Source organism: Bos javanicus, chromosome X (assembly GCF_032452875.1).
Source record: "Bos javanicus breed banteng chromosome X, ARS-OSU_banteng_1.0, whole genome shotgun sequence".
Classification (NCBI taxonomy): Eukaryota; Metazoa; Chordata; class Mammalia; order Artiodactyla; family Bovidae; genus Bos; species Bos javanicus.
The window spans coordinates 134,968,370-134,988,030 of record NC_083897.1 but is presented as its reverse complement, the minus strand read 5'-3'; the positions used below and the strand labels follow the sequence as shown (position 1 = coordinate 134,988,030).

General features: G+C 39.6%; 2 protein-coding genes across 8 annotated transcripts in view; both read right to left on the bottom strand.

The window, feature by feature from the left end:
* Positions 1–5,583, bottom strand: part of ASB11 (ankyrin repeat and SOCS box containing 11) — a 32,046-nt gene extending 26,463 nt beyond the window's left edge. Inside the window, exons 1-3 of one of the 5 annotated variants that reach the window (XM_061408111.1) lie at positions 5,497–5,583; positions 3,571–3,647; positions 2,226–2,331 (exon numbers count right to left, since the gene is read on the bottom strand). In XM_061408111.1, coding sequence (XP_061264095.1) covers positions 2,226–2,331; positions 3,571–3,612 — 148 coding nt within the window. In that variant the 5' untranslated portion in view covers positions 3,613–3,647; positions 5,497–5,583. The other 4 variants (XM_061408113.1, XM_061408115.1, XM_061408110.1 and 1 more) reach the window with 4 other exon arrangements.
* A 201-nt stretch (positions 5,584–5,784) lies between these two features.
* On the bottom strand, positions 5,785–19,300 carry PIGA (phosphatidylinositol glycan anchor biosynthesis class A). Of its 3 annotated transcripts, XM_061408106.1 has the most exons (6): positions 19,250–19,300; positions 16,585–17,364; positions 12,489–12,621; positions 11,674–11,806; positions 11,299–11,505; positions 5,785–8,107 (listed from the first exon to the last, which is right to left on the bottom strand). In XM_061408106.1, the coding sequence occupies exons 2-6, from the start codon at positions 17,300–17,302 to the stop codon at positions 7,841–7,843; spliced, it is 1,458 nt and encodes a 485-aa protein (XP_061264090.1). In that variant the 5' UTR covers positions 17,303–17,364; positions 19,250–19,300; the 3' UTR covers positions 5,785–7,840. The 3 variants fall into 3 exon arrangements, with proteins under 3 accessions (XP_061264090.1, XP_061264089.1, XP_061264091.1); XM_061408105.1 differs by lacking the exon at positions 19,250–19,300 and having other exon boundaries at positions 16,585–18,732; XM_061408107.1 differs by lacking the exons at positions 5,785–8,107; positions 19,250–19,300 and adding an exon at positions 9,409–9,573 and having other exon boundaries at positions 16,585–18,732.
* Between the last annotated feature and the right edge of the window lie 361 nt (positions 19,301–19,661).

Here is a 19,661-nt window from a genome sequence, read left to right as displayed (position 1 = left end):
CCAACCCCATAGCTGAACTCAATTCTGATGACTTATTTACAAAGGGGAATAGTTTAAACCACAAAGAAATATCGAATGATGTACTCCAGAATATTAAAAAAAAAACTCTACAAAAAATTTTACAGCCAAAAAAGGATACAAAATGAGGGATGTGATGCTAGGTACAGCATTTGAAAGTGCTAGGATCTATGGCAGGCTCAACTCTGTCCTGGCTGACGTTTTTACTGCCTCTCCTTGTTTTTGATAGCCCTGACGATAATTTACAGAAACAGAATATGCTATTGAAGTCAAGAAAGGTAACCTTGGGCTGAGATTTTAGTAAGTCAATTAGCTGACTTACTGATTAAATGTCACATATTTTCCCAACAAACATTTGTCTGACCAACGAGCAGCAAAGTCAATTTCTGGTGTGAGTTGAACACTCAGACAAAATTTTGTTCTTGGTTTTTAAAATGTCTAGTTTTAAATATATATAGTATCTGACTATTAACAGTGTCAAAAGAAAAAAAAAACTGTTGGAATCATGTAAAAACTATTACCACCTACATCATTATAAAAGGCTTTACCAAATCTGGATATACTCTCTATTATATATGTGTGCAATGTGTAGAAGTAAACGCACCATCCTCACACACGTATATATGTATGTATAAAGGAAGGAAATTAAACTGCAAAATTAACAGGCACTATTCAATCCACTGCTTCTTGTTAGTGATCATCAAGAAACATGTTTCTGACTTTTGTAACACCATGCTATTTGCAAATTAAATGAATATCATCCTAGGAGCTTCAACAAGTAAAGATATTTGAGCTAATGAATAAGTGAGCTCTATTTATGAAAACTGTGTTACGGCTCCAGGTTTTGCTTATTATAAATCTTTCTTAAGAGAGTACTTCACTGAGGACCACAAAGGCAGAAATTATGCACACAAGCACCAAGAAAAAGTGTTTTCAACATGCTCTTGCTGATACTGACTGTCCGACTTTACCTAATTTAATCTGTGAGGATGATGTACCTATGAGAACATCAAAACTATGTGATAGAAACTTTTAGACAGCCCCTGATTCGATTTACAAATTAAATTAGAAAATAGCTTTTCAGATTATGCTTAACTTGAAATTAAAGTTACTTTTAGGTTTTTTTGTTTTAAACCAAGTCAAAGCAACATACCTCCCTGAAATGTATGACAAATATAATCCCCAAAAGAAATCTCTTTCCACACTCCAAGGCTTCTGCCACTTTCCGAAACTTCGAGATTCTTCTCATTTTCCCCCGTTAATTGAAGCATTCTGAGGCTTTGTTTTTGGAGGTCTTATCTCTCTGGATAAGGCTGCTGTTCCCTAGAGTCCTTAAAGTTGTCTAGTGTATTGGAATCACACAACCTAAGTCTATTTTGAAAAGAGAATCCAGGATGCAAGTTGAAATGGATACTAGAATAAAGAATGAGGTAACCCTGGAACCCCTACGAACACTAAAAATACATAGGGAAAATAAGGAACTCTGTTTAAGAATAAATCCTCCTCTTATCAAGTGGCAGTCCCAGCAGTAACAATATGATTCATTTACTTTTGCAGCATCTCCCTACAATTAAGGTGCATCGTTTCTTTAAAGAAATAGAGACTAAATTCTGCAAAGCATGAGACTTTAAAATGTTTTGCCCAAAGGTTGGCATTTCATATTGTAATAATGTTTGCTGTGCTTTGCACCGTGTTGGGTATAAATGGATTCAATGAAGGGGTTTCCCCTGACAGTGACAAGTGGCTAAGCAATTCAAACTGCAAATGACAGCACATATAGATATATATGACACCATACCTATGGCTGCTTTAAATCATTACTGGTCAGTCCATTTCCTGGGGAAAGTTTTGTCAGAATGTATTGTTAACATTTGATTAAAGTATTTAAGAAAATAATCCTATCAAGTAATTTTGCTGTTAGTAGAAAGGAGGTTTCTCAAAATACTGTTAGAAAGCCACTATTCTATTTACTTCTTAAATAGTAACTGCTAATGAAACTACTAACTTGCAGAAAAGCTGAAAATCTTTCACAAATCGGTGCTGTCAACACCCTTTGCTACTTTAAATAATTTTTTTAAATAACCCAAAGTATAAATAAAATACTCAAAGCCAAAGTATAAATAAAATTTGTCTTCTAGAAATACTATTCATATGAATTATCTAGGAGATTTCTTTAAAGTATTGGGAACAAATTCATGTATTTTTACCTGAAATTTCACCAAAGATCTCTTCTGCTATCCTAGCCGCTTCTTTTCTATTTCCTTTGACGATATAGAAATGGGTTAGGAGCGCCAAGAACACTTTAATTAAAAGCTTGAAGAAAAAAAAAGTAGCAAACATTGTAATAAAAATGTTTTTAAAGCCATAGGAAACAGAACCGTCCTCCATTTTGGCTTACACTCTGTATAGGTTCTTGGGACTGCAAAATTTCACCGAGTTATAATTGGTATCATATGACATCTATTTTAAACCTTCTAGCTCTCTGTGCTCCTGTTACGGAGAACTGAGTTTGTAGATTCTAAGCTAACTGTGATTTGGCGACTGCATACACTGACATTCAAGGTAATGTTAAATGAATGAAAGAAATTTCCTTCAAACCAGAAACACCCAATAGTTCTAGACCTACATTCCTCAGTGTTGTTTAACAAACAGGATTCAAGTCCAAAATGTTTTTACCCCTCAATTCCAGTTTTTACTATGTTCTATTGAAAGGCAGGATTGGAAAGATAGAACAAGCCTCTCAGATCCCATGGGGATGAAGCAAGTTATTTGAACTTCATAAAAAAGAAGTACTAATATTACATTCTGTGCTTTTGGTGGCAAGTACCAGCCCCTGGAACACTTCAATATTCTCTTCATTCTGAGGCTATAAAGCCCAAATCTAAAATATGACCAGTTATGAAAGGCTATTTACTCTAAAGCAGTATTTAATAAAAGGCCCAGTTTGGATGCCTCTCCAGACTGGAAGCATTAGACCACTTGCTGTAATAGCTTCATCCATGACAAAGTCCCCTAGTAACATTCCTGATCTTTACTTCCTATTGTCAGGAAAGGTGGTGCGTCTTTCTAGAAAATGTGGGCTATAGTCAATCATGCTGCTGCTGCTGCTGCTAAGTCACTTCAGTCGTGTCCGACTCTGTGTGACCCTAGATGGCAGCCCACCAGGCTCCCCGTCCCTGGGATTCTCCAGGCAAGAACACTGGAGTGGGTTGCCATTTCCTTCTCCAATGCAGGAAAGTGAAAAGTGAAAGTGAAGTCGCTCAGTCGTGTCTGACCCTCAGCAACCCCATGGACTGCAGCCTTCCAGGCTCCTCCGTTCATGGGATTTTCCAGGCAAGAGTACTGGAGTGGGGTGCCATTGCCTTCTCCATAGTCAATCATGGAGGACTTATAATGAAAAGGATGAAGATGCCCTATACTCCGGGTGAGGTATCCAAAGATTCTATCAGTCAGCATCTTCCCTCGCTGGACAATATTCTCCTATAACCCTAACTCTTCAACACGCATCAGCTGGCCACTACAAGTAAAGTTGACTTGTTTAATATACCTCACCTGAGAAAAACAGATGCAGAAACTCGAAGTCTCCTCTTTCATTCTTGGCTATATTAGATTTTCTAAATTTCTACAACCTATTGGAAAAGACAAACCCAAATAAAATTATAGGAGACAACTAAATCAACCTTATTTAATAAATGCTTGATGCAAAACTATGGGAGTTTCTCCTAGCACTCAGACAAATTAGAATGACTCCCTGTGTAAGAACTATCTCCCTATACTCTGTAAAAGAGTAAGACATGAGAATCAACCCCAAGGCACAATATATAACGTATCCATTTCAGTGTAGTATCTCCACGCCATCACAAACTTGTGTGAACTTGTGTGGTTTCCATTTGCAAGGACAGATACTAACATACAAGGTTTTCTTTACCAAGCTTAGATTACCTGGCCAAGCTATTAAAATACAGAAACACAAGCGTTTTAGTTCATGTTTCTTTCTCCAACTGTTCTGGAAGAAGGCGATCATTTACCCACGTTGGCCCAATGATGTATCTAGTAATACATAACATTATTCGATCTTGTTTTGAACTTAATTTTTTCACCTAAAACATGACTATACTTTTCATTTTACATACCAGAAAAGCTGGCTGTGAGAAGCTCGACTTTTGTACTATTTAAGAGATTATCTTTATTATATTTGAGCACTACGTTTGAGACGGGTATAAAAGGCTACTGAAATGACGAGTTAACTCAGAGTATCTTGTAAAGAAGGCAAAACCATCTAGAGCATCAGGGTTTCCCAGCCTCGGCACTACTGACATTTTGGACTAGATAATTCTTTGGTGTGCGATGCCAATGCCCCACTCTTATCCAGTTCGAACAACCAGAAATGTCTCCAGGTATTGCCAGATGTCCCCCAGGGGACAAAATCACCACCGCCACATCCCGCTGAGAATAACTGAGCCACAGCCAAGAGTAAAGGATAACGGAAAATCAACTCCCCAAAGGATTGTTGAATACAAATCAAAATCTACTGTAGAGAGCTTTGATTTTCAGAATTTCGTATTTTAAAAATTCAGAACAGGATAATACAATTTAACATCTTTGGAGAATGCAGAGAAGGACAAAAAGGCCTGTAAAAAACCTTTGCGAAACTAAACACAGACCTATTATACCATGACTGAGCTAAAAGTAAGTTTTGGTGTAATAGAAATCAGAACATATCACTGGAGACTTTCTTGCTGGTCCAGTGGCTAAGACTCCGAGTTCCCAGTGCAAGGGGCCCTGGTCGGCAAACTAGATCCCACATGCCACAACTAAGACCTGGAGCAGTCAAATAACTATATAAACAAATATTTTTTTTTTAAAAAAAAAGAACTTATCAATGTAGGGAACTGCTTCCAACAAAGAAGGTGGGAGAAGCTGGGCATTGGGCTGTACCCCATAGGCCTGCCAAGCCCTGTACCTGCCCAGCCTCAAGATCGAAAAGCCCAGCAGAGTCAGTGATAGAGACATCAGCGGTTTAATAGATGGGGGATCTTACACATCTGAAGCAAGGTCCTGGAGCGACACCCCAATTCGTGCTGTAGGTAACAGGAAGCAGGATGGCAGGACATGGAGATAGGAGGTTTTGCTACTAAGGGAAGGGGCAGATTAGCAGCTCCAGGGGAACTGAAGTCAGGTGGCTCATCAGTTACCAGGGAAATAGCACAGGGACACACCCCTCACAGCTCCTTTGAGAAGCTATCAGGTGGAGATGTTTGATGGAAAGATTAGAATAAACACTAGCTGGGGCCAGGGCAAGTATGTAGGAAGGTCAGTCCTGTGAGTAGGGTGCAGGTGAAGCAGGGACTGATGGTACACTGAGTTTCAATAAATGAAGTCAAAATTCCAATTTTTCTTAAAATAGCTTACAAGATATAGAGTATAATTATGTAATTCACATACACAATAGTTTACAGAAGTATTCATTTGTCTTACACAGTAATTCTAGTGAAGTGAAAAATACAGGCTTGTTTGGATCAGGAAACAAAGGCACAATTGAACTTGCTATTCCATGATTAAAACAAAGAATATTCTAGAAAGAAAAGATGACAGAGTAATTAATCAATTGAAAGATATTTCCATATTTCCTGTTTCACTAACAGACTAAGCAAAACATCAGACTGCTCTAAAAAAAAAAAGCATGCGAGGTAGGTAGGTGGGGGGAGTATTGCTCAACTAGTTAATAATATTCTGTTTCTCAAACAAGGCAAATTCAGAAAAATGTCAAAATGTCATTTTGGTCTTTATTTTTGGACAGGTAGTGTGTTTTTATAAATCAGTTTTACATGTGCTACTTTCTGCAACATCAAAAGAAACACAATATATTTTTCATATATTCCTTATCACTGCAAGTTCACTTTCAAATAAATGTAAGTAGCAGGGTAGAACAATATGTTTCCACATATTGACCAGTGCAACACTGACAGTTACAATTAAGGTATTCAGGAAGCCTGAAAATTCAGATGTACTAGAACAAGCAAATTTACTTCCACTTATTAAAGAAAAAAATAAGGAAAATATGCAACTTACATATTTTTCATGCAAGAACGTTAAACCCTATTTCCATGCAAAATAAATGGCAGTTTAATAGTTAAATGATAATTTTGAAGGAAAAAAAAGCTAAGAAAAAAATAAAAGATAAAACAGGAGTATGCCTTTAAAAATTAATGAACAGAATAAAACCAAATGTTATATAGTTCCCCGCTTTATCATGAATACTGGCACTGTTTATTTCATTATTTATATAATTCAGTTTCTATGCCTAAAAATCCCAGTGAGATTGAATGGTTTGGGTCAGTCTGTTTTTCTTTAATGAAAGAACCCCTAACTTCTAGATATTAAAAACTGTACTCTTGCATTTGTGTTTTAAAAGCACAAATATATTTCTTATGTATCAGTGGCAACCAATTAACAGACATGTTAAGATACTTTTTTAAAGTTCTGTGAATGTTGTCATTAAAAAAAATCTTGTAAAGAATCACAATACTGCCAGCGTCTAACTAGCGCGTCCACAGTGCCTCATTCTTGTGACTTCACAGTCCTTTATCACAAAAATTTATTCTAATAAGGAGTTCAAAGAATTAATAAGACACACCATGTGGATAATTGGGGGTTTAAAAACCCATGGCTCTGGGCAACAACGATTATAGTTAAAAACATCCATCCACAAAGAGACTGGGTTCCTAAAATTTTCAGACTCAACTGGCTATAAACAAAACATTCTGGGGGCAAGACTTCTGCACACTGACAATACTTATCAGGCATCAGCTAGGCCACAAGTGAAGGGAGGTGACTTCTATCAAAGATCCGGGGTAGCAGCTGATTTTGAGATGGCACACCTCATACATTCTGCTCGGAAAACACGAAGGCATTGACAGAGGACTAAATTATGCACTGAGAGACGTGGAGGGTTTCTTTGCACTATCATCAACAGTGGGATCGGTCCCTAGTATTTAAAAAGCAAGAAGCATTTTCATACACACAACTGAAGACGAAGGCTTGACCTAGGAGAATGCATCCAACAGATCAGAGAAGAACTCGGAGTATGCAGGCAAGTTTTTCCTGGCATTAAAAACCATCAGCATTTTTGGCGTGGTGGCTATCTTACCACTTCATGTCAAATATGACCATGACGAAGTGAGCCATTTATTTGAGTGATCAACAAGGAATGAATGCATCCCCTGGTTCCTAACGCAGGAAGCATCTAGTTCAACACGTGACAGGTGCTTCACACAGGCTGGCTGCTGACAGCCCATTTTACTCAAGAAACCTGATTATATGGAACACTTACTGAGTGTACCCAATAAGTTACGAACATGACTTCAATGTCTAATAAACACAGTATGCACATGACTTAAAAAATAGTTCATAGAGTTGTTACACTTCCCTAAAGAAAACCTGTAAACATCTGGTGAACGTCTAATGGTAGAACATTTAAAACTGGCCAAAAAATGCCCAGGAAACGTTTGGCCCTTCGGCACCCAAAGCTCCCAAAATATAACGTTAAACATCTCTGCTAGAGGGATTTCAGTAGTCTGAAAAATTGCATACCTGAGTGGCTTCAATGCTCTCTCCTAAATTTTAAGTAAGTGCAAGGAGTTTCAACACTCAGGAATTGCATAAGTGTTTATCTTTCCTCAAAATAAAACATTGAATGATATAGAGGTAGCATAACTTACTAAATTAAGTTTAAAATGAAAAAGAAAAAAAGCAAGGTTATTTTCAATAGTCTTAATAGAATTATTACAAGTATTGAAAATCTCACAACTCAGGCTTTCTTCTACCTTGTTTTAGACAGCACAGTATGCTCAGCCCCCCTTTTACTATAAGGATATCGATGAGTCCAGGCACCCTTTGGCCCTGTAGCATCTATTGCAACATCAATTAAAGAATCTGGAGTCACCCATCTCAGGAAGATGAGGAAGAGAAAGTTGAATACAGCCAACAGGGCAAAAATGTAGCCTGTCACGGGGCCACAGTGAGAAATGAGTCTGTCCAGCCGTTTGTCCATGGGTAACACAGCTTCTCCTGCCACTCGGTCGTATACCTGGCGGGAGAGAACCAAAAATGAGCACATGGCAGGCCGCAACAAAACGATGACCTACACAGGTCAGGAGTGCTTTAGAGATGTAAACAGGAAGCACTTACAATTCACTGTTGTTACAGTAATGATGTGATGAATGAAGCTGCTTACACTAAGTACTGCCATTTGATTCACTTATGGATGCCTCCTCTGGACAAATCACTCGGGTATTTTTACCCTGGGACACCCAGATGAATCTACCTCGGCCCCTGTGCCCTAGGGGATCCCCAGCAATATTTAACCAACTAGGAGAATTCCAAAGTCCTGAGAAGCTGGAATGGCTTTGGGGGCTGCCTCTGTTGAGGCCGTGTTTAATTCAGCAGTGACTTCCAAAAGCAGGACTGGCCCTTTAGGACTCCTTGATTCAACTACTACCAGAAAGTTACAATCTACGGGTTCAGAGAGGCTCTTCTCTCCACAGCCATGAGAGGCTGAGTTGCTGTGCACAGGCATGGAGAAAACAGAGACATTTCATGGATGCCAAATAAAAGGAGGGGAAATGGATGGGGGAAATTTGGGTAGATGGGACAGGCCAAACACTGGCAAATAAAGTTCACTGCTGAGAACTGGTAATAGATGGCTTGCTTTTTTAAAGAACTGCTAAGCACTAAACTCTGAAATATTCAAAAAAAAAAGCTCTCTGAAGTTACTTCAAACACATAAAATGGGCCGGCCTTCGTGTTTTTTAAGTGCACATGGTCATTACTCGTGCTCATTCTCACGTTATCAGATCTGTAAACTATCTCGTTTTGACCTCAGCAAAGTTCTGATGTGCAGAGCAAGTTCTAAAGATCAATGGTCTCTGAAAGGTACGGGCTGTTTTTGTCTAGCTCCTCTACCCTGAGGACATTTGGAATACATTTTAGTTAGAGTTATGTCGAGCATTTTCATACTGTTCACAGGGTTCTCGGGGCAAGAACACTGGAGTGGTTTGCCATTTCCTCCTCCAGGAAATGGAGATGGTTAGATAGCATCACTGACTCAATGGACAGGAACTTAAGCCAACTTCAGGAGACAGTGAAAGACAGGGAAGCCTGGCATGCTGCAATCCACAGGGTCACAAAGTGGCAGACACGACTTAGCGACTGAACAACAAATGTCAAGCATTACACTGAGTGGTGAATTATAACTGAAAAAATATCTTTTCAGCACAAACGCCAATTTAATTTCTTGATTAATTTTTCTAGATAGCAGTTAAACTAAGGAGTTGAAAGGGATCAAACACCCTGTGTGAAACAGGTAGAATTAAAAGAGCAACTAGAAACTCACCCGTACGTCCACCTTTATTTCTAGGTCAGTTAACTTATGATCTCAAGTGACAAAATAATACTTTGCTACTATGGAGAGAATGACAGGCTTGACAATCCATTAGCGATAAGGATTCACTTTCTTCTTTGCATGTATACTATAAACCGTCATAGAGTGTAAAACTGAAAACAATACAGATGTTCTACTATTACTTTAAGCGTAACTGAAGGAAAATTTGTGGTTTAAATAAAACCCCAATTCGCTCCTTTAACATAGACTGAAAAACTATCACCATAATTCTTTGCCCCTGAACTTGCTATGTATAACAGGGCAAACTTCCGAGGTTTACATGTTGATCAAAAAAGTAAGGCACAATTAGAGCTATGGTTTTCAGTCAGGGTGGGCCTCACTAAGAAAAGCTGCCTAACCAAATATCCCTGCCCACCACTCCCGAATTCCACCCCTACCCCCTCGCAAAGGGTCTTGTGAGAATCCAGCAGTGGCAGGGGCACAGGAAAATAGAAATCAACAGAGCCTGAAAGGCTCCTGAGACAGTTCTGCCACGCACTCCCAGAAAGCACTCAGTGCTGTGCCCCAACTGCCACAGGAAAACAAGGAAATGTAGTTATTTCAAACAGGTGGAGTCACTGGTGGAGTTAACTTCTAGAAAATACCTCAGGGTTATTTCAGTCAAAACTGTTTGTTAATGCAAATATCTCATGTTTCAATAGAAAATGTGTATGACAATTTTTGGAGAGTTTTTTTGCACTTCCATTCAAATACGGGCTCACCTTATGTATGGGAATTTACAATTTAAGCCAGTTAAGACTCTGTAATGACCTAGAGGGGCTGGGTGGGAGGGAGCGGATATATGTATGCATACAGCTGAATCACTTTATTGTACAGCAGAAACTAACACAACATTGTAAAGCAATTATATATATAAAAAAAAAAAAAAAACCAACCACAAGAAAGCCTTTCTGCTTGCTCAGCTCTATGTAGCTCCCAACTTTGGGCTAGAAACTAGCAGCTCCACTGAATACAGGTAAGAGTACCCAGCACTATCTTCTCCAGGGTCCCAACCAACTGTCCTTCTGCACAGTTTCCAAATACTAAGAAGCACAGCATTTCCATTCAGCTTGTTATGTTGTAACAAGAGGCAGGAGGCAGACGAAGTAATGAGAGGCAGTTAAACAAGGACGAAATTGAGTAGAATAACTGAAGTACTGACCTCAAAATAAGGAGGCATTTCCCACAACTGTACTCTCCTACCTAAGGACATTAACCTATTTCCTGCACCTGTCCTTTTGGAAATTCTCTACTGCTGCTTTCTATTTGTGATCCTACTTACATTTGTCATGTGCATTTGGAATTCTAACTTACTATGTTCCCCGTCAGCCCAAAGATGCAAAAATCTCCTTTCAATTAAAAAAAAAAAAATCACAGCAGCTAGCAAGAGCCACACAAGTTCTGGAAGTAGCCTGAATTAAATATTTGTAAGTTATAAAGTTGCCACAACTGGGCTAAGCAAAACCAGGTATTTTCCAATAGACCTATATGCTTTAGAATTATAAACAGCCTCAAAAAAATATCTAAAAGTAGATTTTAATATTAGTTTTGCCTCTAATTGTTGTAACTTCTAGAAAAGTCTGTAACTCTTACATGGCCAGTTTAATGAAAGGTCTAGATACTGCATTACTATTTTTCAGATGTCAAAGGCAATGATCTGACTAGAAACTTAGCCTAGTATATACAAAAAGAAGTCTCATTTGGAAAGAGACTTCATAAATTTAAGCAATAGAGAAGAAATGGTAAACCTATAATAAAAGAAGTAAATGTGTATGTGAAACATCAGGTAAGAATTCCAGACACAATCTTCAAATACCCTTCTCTAGCACGTGACGTACTTTTTCAGTTCTCTCTGCAACGTTCCTCCAGGTGTAGAAAGTCTTTACAATGTTATGGATATTTTCTGGAGGTGGCAATGCTCCTGATTTCAGTTGGAAAATAGCTTTTTCCAATCCCTCACACAAAGATTTTACAGAAGGCTCACATAAAATGATAAGATTTTCTGGAAGTACTTCAGGAATTCCACCAACCCTGGTACTTACAACCTTAAAAAGAAAAACAAAACAAAACAAAAAAATGTGATCCACCAGAATTCATCTCTCAGGTAAACAAGCAAAACCAACTTAAAAAAATATAACAGACTGCATCTGATTATTTTTCAAAAGACACATGCAGAAACCCCAGCAATGTAATAAGCCCTCCAAGCTTTTTACCTGTAAACCACAACTGGCTGCTTCCACAATCGCCATGCAGAATGCTTCCGTAAGAGAAGTATTAAGAAAAATATGTCCTTGAACTAAGACATTTCTAACATCCTTGTGCTCTAAGGCTCCCAAGAGACGCACTCTGATGTTTGAAACAAGAGAAGAAAGAGGGGAGTAACAATCATGGTATAAAAGAAATACCATTCATAAGCTTCTAACCTTTTCCATCTCAAAAGACTGGTATCACCCAACTCTGATCTAAAAGTCATATAAAACTGTTTGGTTAAAACTCATAGAGCTATACATATTTCTAACTTTTGTCACAGATCAAATTTCATCCTCTCCAAAATTAGTTTGCCTTCCATGAAAATATTAATACACTTTGATGAGTAATAGGAAAATGTCTCTTTTAAATTGAGGCTTCACATGCACACAGCTCACCTGTTATCTAAGTTAACAAGGAAGAGAAATGTTTGAATCTGTATATGCAGAGCAATTTACATGATTTGGGCCATGTTATTTAAATCACAACTCAGTGTGGCTTGAGAATCTGCAAACACTTCCAATCAAAGTAGTTGTTTTTTTGTGCATTCTTGGGTGCCCCAACCAGTTTCTAAAGTCAAATAATACTGGGCTAAAAAAAAAAAATAATGAATACCCTATCTAGGGTTTCCCATTTATATCATTTTTTTAAAAATAGGCTTTGCATTACTTTATCAAGTACATGTAGCAGAAGCAGCCCACTTAATGCAGGCACGAAACCAAAACCAAATTTAGGTAAAAGATTATTTTCTCACCCAAGACAATATGGAATCCATCAGTACCTGTCATGGAGCTGGTATCTTTCCCGTACTTCTTCCAAAATGATTCTCTTTGGTCCCTCTCCTCCAATTATGAATTTTAAATCAGGATATTTCTGACAGAGTTCAGGTATTATACCACTAAGTAAATCGGTCCCTGAAAACATAAAGTTGAATGTTGGAGATGTTAATAATTAAATTTAAAGTTTTTATCAGAACTGAGAATGCACTCACTTCGAAAAGTACTAGCTTACATAAGCAGGGAAACAAATTCCCTTAACCCTTTCCTAGAATGGTGGAATCACTCACAAACTATCAGGGGTCCCCCAAGAATTCTGGAAGATATATACACTGACACCATTGTTACCTTCTACCCACTCAGTTTGTAGACTATTCTGTTTTGAAAGTATTCAAGTTATTCACCTGTGATTACACAAGGCCTGTGACTAAAAAAGGCATTAGAGGTAGCTAACATTTCAGTTAAATTTTTCTACAGAACAGGAGAGCTGACTGGAGATCTGGGGCTTGTTCCAGCCTTTGTACGAGCAAGGCCTTTGACAATGGGAAAGTTTCCCGATATAGAAGACGAAGAGACCACTGTACCTAAAGTCCAAGGTCTCTTTCAACCATAAAATTCTACTGAACTGTGATTCTACCTCCTACTATAGGTAAGGGCTAAGCAGCAAAACATAACTGCTGCCTCCATTTTGTTAAGAATGCGGTTTGTACACAGGATTTTGCAGCGAACACTATGGTATTAGCAAAATTTATAAGAACAGTCCATCTAAACCTGTGATAGCCCACTTGCCCCAAATGACAGTGGATGAAGGTGGAAGGACCTCATGTGCCAGATCATTATAGTCTATAGAACGAAAGGGTGTATCTCGGTCCTTTCTTTCCTTTTAATGAAATACTTTCTCATAATATGTAAATACAACCTCAGGCAATAAAAGGCAGCAAAGTAAATTATGCTCCACTAGTCTGAAAAGTGGCTATACAAAGAGACAGCAGTAGTGATGTTTCAGAATTTAGTTCGTTAACAATGACAAACCACACACATTCAAAAGTAAATGTAAAATAAGCCAATTAAAGCTTAAAAAAATGCACACAGACACATACACAAGAACTGCACTTCAATCAATCTTCCCAAATATAGGCAGATTAATTATTAAAAAGATGGTACGAGAAATAATAAAGGTTCATTTTAATTAAATAATTCAAAGTAGGATTAAATAAACTGCTAGTATTTTCAAAATATGACTGCATTAGCAAACTCACATGTGGCATTTATGAATTATGAAACCTTCTCATTAAAATCTTAGCTGTTTCAAGTGTATCATCAAGCCCATCAACTAGATTCTAGATAAACTAGACGTTTTACTGACTTCTAACAATCAGCCTCCTATAATTCCTTCCCCTCTTTCTTCTAATACAAAGGTTAAGAATCCATTCTTTAAATGAAAAAAAAAAAAATAACAAACACAACATATAGAGTAATAATCGGAATTCCTACCAACAGCTAACACTGAGTGCTCCCCACAAATAAAAAATGCTCTGGTACCTCTACCAAGAGCCTAACGCAACGAAACACACAGGACTTTCAACTGCCATATTCACACAAAATGGGCAAGAAAATTTCTGATTCAAAGTTCTTTTAAAGCATAGTCTAACAGTATTTTAAAGAACTTCCTGAATCTATACCTAGGATAATGGCTGGGCTGAGGATGGAGGAACAGGAGACCTTAACTTGAGAAGGGCTCAACTCAGGCTGGTTACCTCTGTTACTTACTGTGTAACCTGGGTGAGTTACTTACCCTCTCTGAGATTCAGTTTCTTTGTTACACGCAGATAACATCTACACTACAGTTGGGAGGGTCAAATGAGGTACTATACCATGCACAGGCTTTATCAACTGCAGAACATAAATGTAAGTCATCATTACCACTAGAGCAAGAAGTGGGGCATGCCTGCACATGCACAGGACCACTGCGAAACCCTGCCTAAGAGCAAAACAGGCTCAACAGAAAAGGAAAGAGGCCGGCCAGGAATCCTGGGAGGTAGAACTTTGATTTATCCTCTTACTTAATACGTTTCAGTGGCCTTTGATATCTGGTCCAAATGAACACCTCCTGAAGAAATTAATTTATTAATAATTAACAGGCCATTAATTAATCTCTTTGGGGCTACAGATATGGCTGTTCTGTCTTAGAATGTTACTGGCAAATGGAGAGGGTTTGATAAATTTTTTTTTTAATTATTGAACTGAGAACAGGAAAGGCTATAGCTGCTGTTGGTTAGCTCAGCTGGTTAAAATACCATGATTAGTGAGGTAAAGGTACCAGGTTCAATCTTTGAACAGATAAGTTAATTCTGCTCTGATCCTTGACCATGTATGCATCATATGCTTTCTTAGCTGGCTCTGTCACCAGGGTATATTATTTGCTAAAAAGCAAAAAACAAACAAACAAAAAAAAAAAACAGGCATAAACACATCACCAATCTCCCAAGAGGGATTCAGAACACAGAATGCTGCTCCATTCGCATCTTCTTCAAGAATGAAAGCATGCCACTGCTTTCACGCCTCAAAACGCAGTTCAGTGGTTCCCTCACCAACCTCGGTTTATCGGATCACAGCAGACTAAGGCTGTGCATTCCTAAACCATCCTGACCAAGGCCCACATCTGCACTCCCCAGTGCACTGGGGCACTTCGGATCCCACTGCTGAGCTGCATGCGTACCAGGAATCAGCTGCATTTCTCCACAAATCTGTTTGATACCAACTGCACTTGTTATTGTATTTGGCTTACCTAATAGCACATAAACGGACAAAATGAGTTTCTGTGAAGCTAAGCTGAACAGTGTGAAACATTCAGTCAAGACACAGAAAAAGTCCTTGTCAGATCAGGGGGTATCCTGAACCACTGTGTAAGATCAAAAACAAATGGAAAATCCAGAGGTACATCACTTCACATGCCTTTAGGTTCTCATCACACATGAGAGACCCAAATTGGCAACTGTTAAATTATGCTTCTTGAAGGTGACTGTGCAAGAAAGATGATTCAGCTCAAACCAATGGACCAGTACTCTTAAGCCTACAGGCCTACATCTTATTGGCAATTCAGTGCATGGTAACAGTATTTTGAGTAAATTCAAATATTTTAAAGGGTGGTTACAAATTATCTTTTTAACAATTCCCTACTTTTAGCGACAATTTTGATTGCTGACAATTGGTTTTCCGATACCATCCAGAAGACCATTTATGTTTTGAATAACCAGACTGCTTCGGACTTGGAGTCAGCGAGGCTGCGGTATCCATGAAATGCTGCAGAGGCACTGAAACCATCCTCTCTGGGCACAGCAGACCCTTCCCGAGTACTTTATAGGAACCATCACTGAACCTCACAAGATCACCACTGTTGCTCGAACCACACAAAACGAAAAAATTGAGACTCAGAGATGTTAAGCAGCTTGTCATTGATGACACAGCAGGACGGAACCAGGATAGGATTTTGGGCCATCTAACCCAGCTTTCTTCATCACTTACCTGCCAATACATTATTGTCTTATCTACACTGAAAGGAAATAAGCAAGCTACAGAACAGCAATGTGCAGAACAAGCTCACTGACTCTGAGTAAATGAATTACAAACGACAGGAAAGCTATAAATCAAAACATTCATTAGGGTCATCCCTGAATCACATGGTTACAGCTGATGTTAGTTTTCACCCTTGGGATTTTCTTAGCTTTCAAAATATCTGCAATGAAAAAAAAAGGGTTATGTGGTAGGCTGGGCCCTGTACTTCTCACTGTATATGTAGGGAAATTTTCAAAAGACCTGAACTATTAAACAGCATCAGGTTATTGTTATTCCTTTAAGCAACTATTAAAACATCAAAGGTGGGCGGTAAGGGTAGGAATAGTATTTACCACTGTTTCAGAAATTTCTCCTTTAGGATGTATAAAACATATTAGAGCCTTGTTTACTATATTTAACACAGAAGTAGTTATAAAACCGTAAAACAAAATGAGAAGCCCAACAATCATTATAACACAGATATTCAACAGCTTTCTACAAGGAAAAAAAGGCTGCGCAGTACAATTGTAGCTATCATTTCATTACCTTTTCTGTAAACAAGTCTGCTGACAACAACAATAGTTATTATACTATCATGCCTTCTAAATGGGTCTGGAGTGAAGTCAGTAGGATCTACAGCATTAGGAATGACGGACACTATTTCAGGATTCAGTGCTGCTCTTAGCACAGTGTTTTCCTTACTAGTGTAAGAGACACAAATTATGTGGTTTGTGTCACAAAGAGACACAGTTAGAAGCTTGTTTGTAAGCACCGAGCTGACATCAGCAAATCCGAAAAGGGAATGGTCCGTGAAGACTGTCTGGAGGCCCATTGTCTTGGCGTGGAAGAGGGCATCATGGGCCATGGCAGAAAAGGAACTATGTGAATGGATTATCGTGACTCTCTCCCGAACAAATATGTACCTGAGCAATGGCAGACTGTGAAAGAGGGTCGTGGCTGTAGATTGGTTGTACATGACTTTCAGAGGCAAGTAATAGACTTTGAGGCCATTAGTGAGGTAACGGATGCCTTTGCGATTTCCGTAAGCGTGGGTGACAATTATGACCTTGTGCCCTCTTTCAATCAGGCACTGAGAGAGCTGGTAAATGTGACTTTCCACGCCTCCCATGTTTGGGTAGAAAAAGTCCGACACCATGCATATATTATGGGCACAGGTCCTAAATGTGTGAAGACTTCCAGGGATGATACGGGAGAGTGATGCTGAGGAAGGCTGGCCACGCCCACCTCTTCCTCTATAGGCCATGCTGAGACGGTTTAGGCATTAGTCCTCAGAGCAACCCAGTTAAGATAGGTGTCCTCTAGTACCTGAAAGAGAGAGTAGACAGGATCTCAGCTCAGAGACAAAATGCATTCCGCACTCCAAATCCAGACATACATATGTTTTAATGTTAATGTAAATCTGTTAGCTCTCTCCCTAGAAATAAAACATACGATGTAGTCATGCATTTGACAGCATTTACTTGCTTACCATTTACTGTGGGCCATACAACAAAACTAGACTCTGCAATGGTCCTCATACCTTAATTTTGATCTAAGAATACCACTACACATAATTTTAAATAATTACTTTGCCATACTAACCAAGCAGTTTATCCAGACAATTAGATGTGCAACTCTTTACCGAAAAGGCTTGCTAACCTCACTTCAGAGCTTAAGCCACTGACTCAAAGAATCCCATCAAGTTCGCTAGTATTAACTCTGTGGTTTACACTAGAAATATATCCGGAACAAGAACTGTCTTTTGAGAGCAACTTTCTAAAGTATCACTTGTAGCACATGCCAGACCTCACTTTCCCCTTCCTTATTCAAAAATGGTGATAATCAAACCATTCCTTTCATTTCTTAAAACTTTCAGTTATGTACATCTTCCCTCCACTAATGAACCTTTCTTCAGTTCGGAATCTAAACATAAAAACTAGAGATGGGCTGGATCTGGGGCCATTTTCTACATCTGAAGCAGGAAATGTTCAGCTAAGGGGTCCCCGAAAACATCAGTGCAAAATGCGCACTAAATATTCAATATGACTACAGAGTCTTAGATTGTTAACGCAAAAGAGAAAGCAAGTGAAACTCATTCTCAGCTTTTACAAATGAGATTTCCATGCCTCAAGAAACTCAACAATGGGAAGCCATTCTAAAGGTCTGAGTTTCTGATTCACCACAAACTCAGAAAATGCAAAGCAACAGCTTGTGCAAAGTCTATTCTCTCCAACAAGGTCATCTTTATTTTAAACACAGTCTCAGAAATAATAAGTGTTTGTTGAGCTGAATTTACTAATTAAGATTCAATATTACCAAATCAAGAGATAAGTTTGTACTGTTAAGCAGCTTCAGTGAGGTTTTCTTACTGTGGTTTCTCACTTAAACCTGAATTTCCAGTTCCATTCAATTTTAAAAGATGAGTGATAATGAAAACAGTGAGTAAAGCACCAGATGAAATCATTTAAAGTTCTGTCATTAACCTGCAATGTTCTGTGAGCAATCTGCCTATCAGGGTATCAAGCCTAACACCTTCACGGCGTAAAAGCGCAACAAACGGTACAAGCACAAAATCTTAAGATTTTAAACCTGAAGAGAAGCTTGGAGATCTAGTGAAACAACTCTTTTATTTTCCAAATGACAGGTTGAGCGATCTGTCCAAGGTCCCCACTCAGCCACTTAAGTGGCAAATGCGAGATGGCCGTAAAATCCACAGCCACAGTCAAGGAGTCCCTGGACAGTCATTATCAGCAGACTTCTGAGAAGCCTTAGAGTAACCCGGGGGGCGGGGCGGATTGGGGTCAAGAGGACGGTGTTTCCAACCCACCCCTGGACGCCGTCCCGGCTTCACTTTCTGAGGTCGCTGGGGAGCGCCAGGGCCAAGGAAGAGATGACTCCGCCTCAGTCAGCAACCCCGCGCGATCAGGCGCGGTCTCGCCTGAGACGCCAGAAAGTGAGCAGGAAACCGAGGCCGAGGGTCCCGGGGCCGTTCTTCCCGCCCTCCTCAGCCGACAGGGAACCGGCTACAGTGCGGCCGCCTCAGCGCACCCTCAGCACCACTCGACTCCCGAGCCCCTCGACCCCGAATTCTGAGCCTCAAGCTAGGTCGGCTTCGCCCCCTCCATCACCGGCTATGCTCCCCTGAGGACAGCCCAGTCCCAATTGGAAGATGGAGAGAGGACCGGCGACGGGAAGTCAGACGCGTACTTACCGGCAAGTCCCATGGCCGCCAGTGTCCGGACCTCCCGCGGCTGCAGCCGGAGTCCCACCCAGCAGCTCCGAGGCACCAATCAAGGGCGTCCGCGAGCGAGCGCCGCACCTACAGGACAGCCAATCAAAAAGAGAAAGTGGAGTCACGCGCAGGAGCGACTCCCCACCCATCAGCGTGCGATGTAACGTCAGCGCGCGCCTACACGTGTCACCACGATGTTCCGGAAGACTTGTTTTCTCTGTACTGAAAGCAGTAATGCTCGGTTTAACCTTTTATGTGAATTCTTAATGTTGCGATTCTCTAAAAATCGGCCTTGATCTCTTGCTACACAAGCAACCCACCAGGACTCTTCAACCGGGTAAAACCAGCACTCCCCAGCGTGCCTCGCAGCGACCCATTGGCGCTCCTGGGA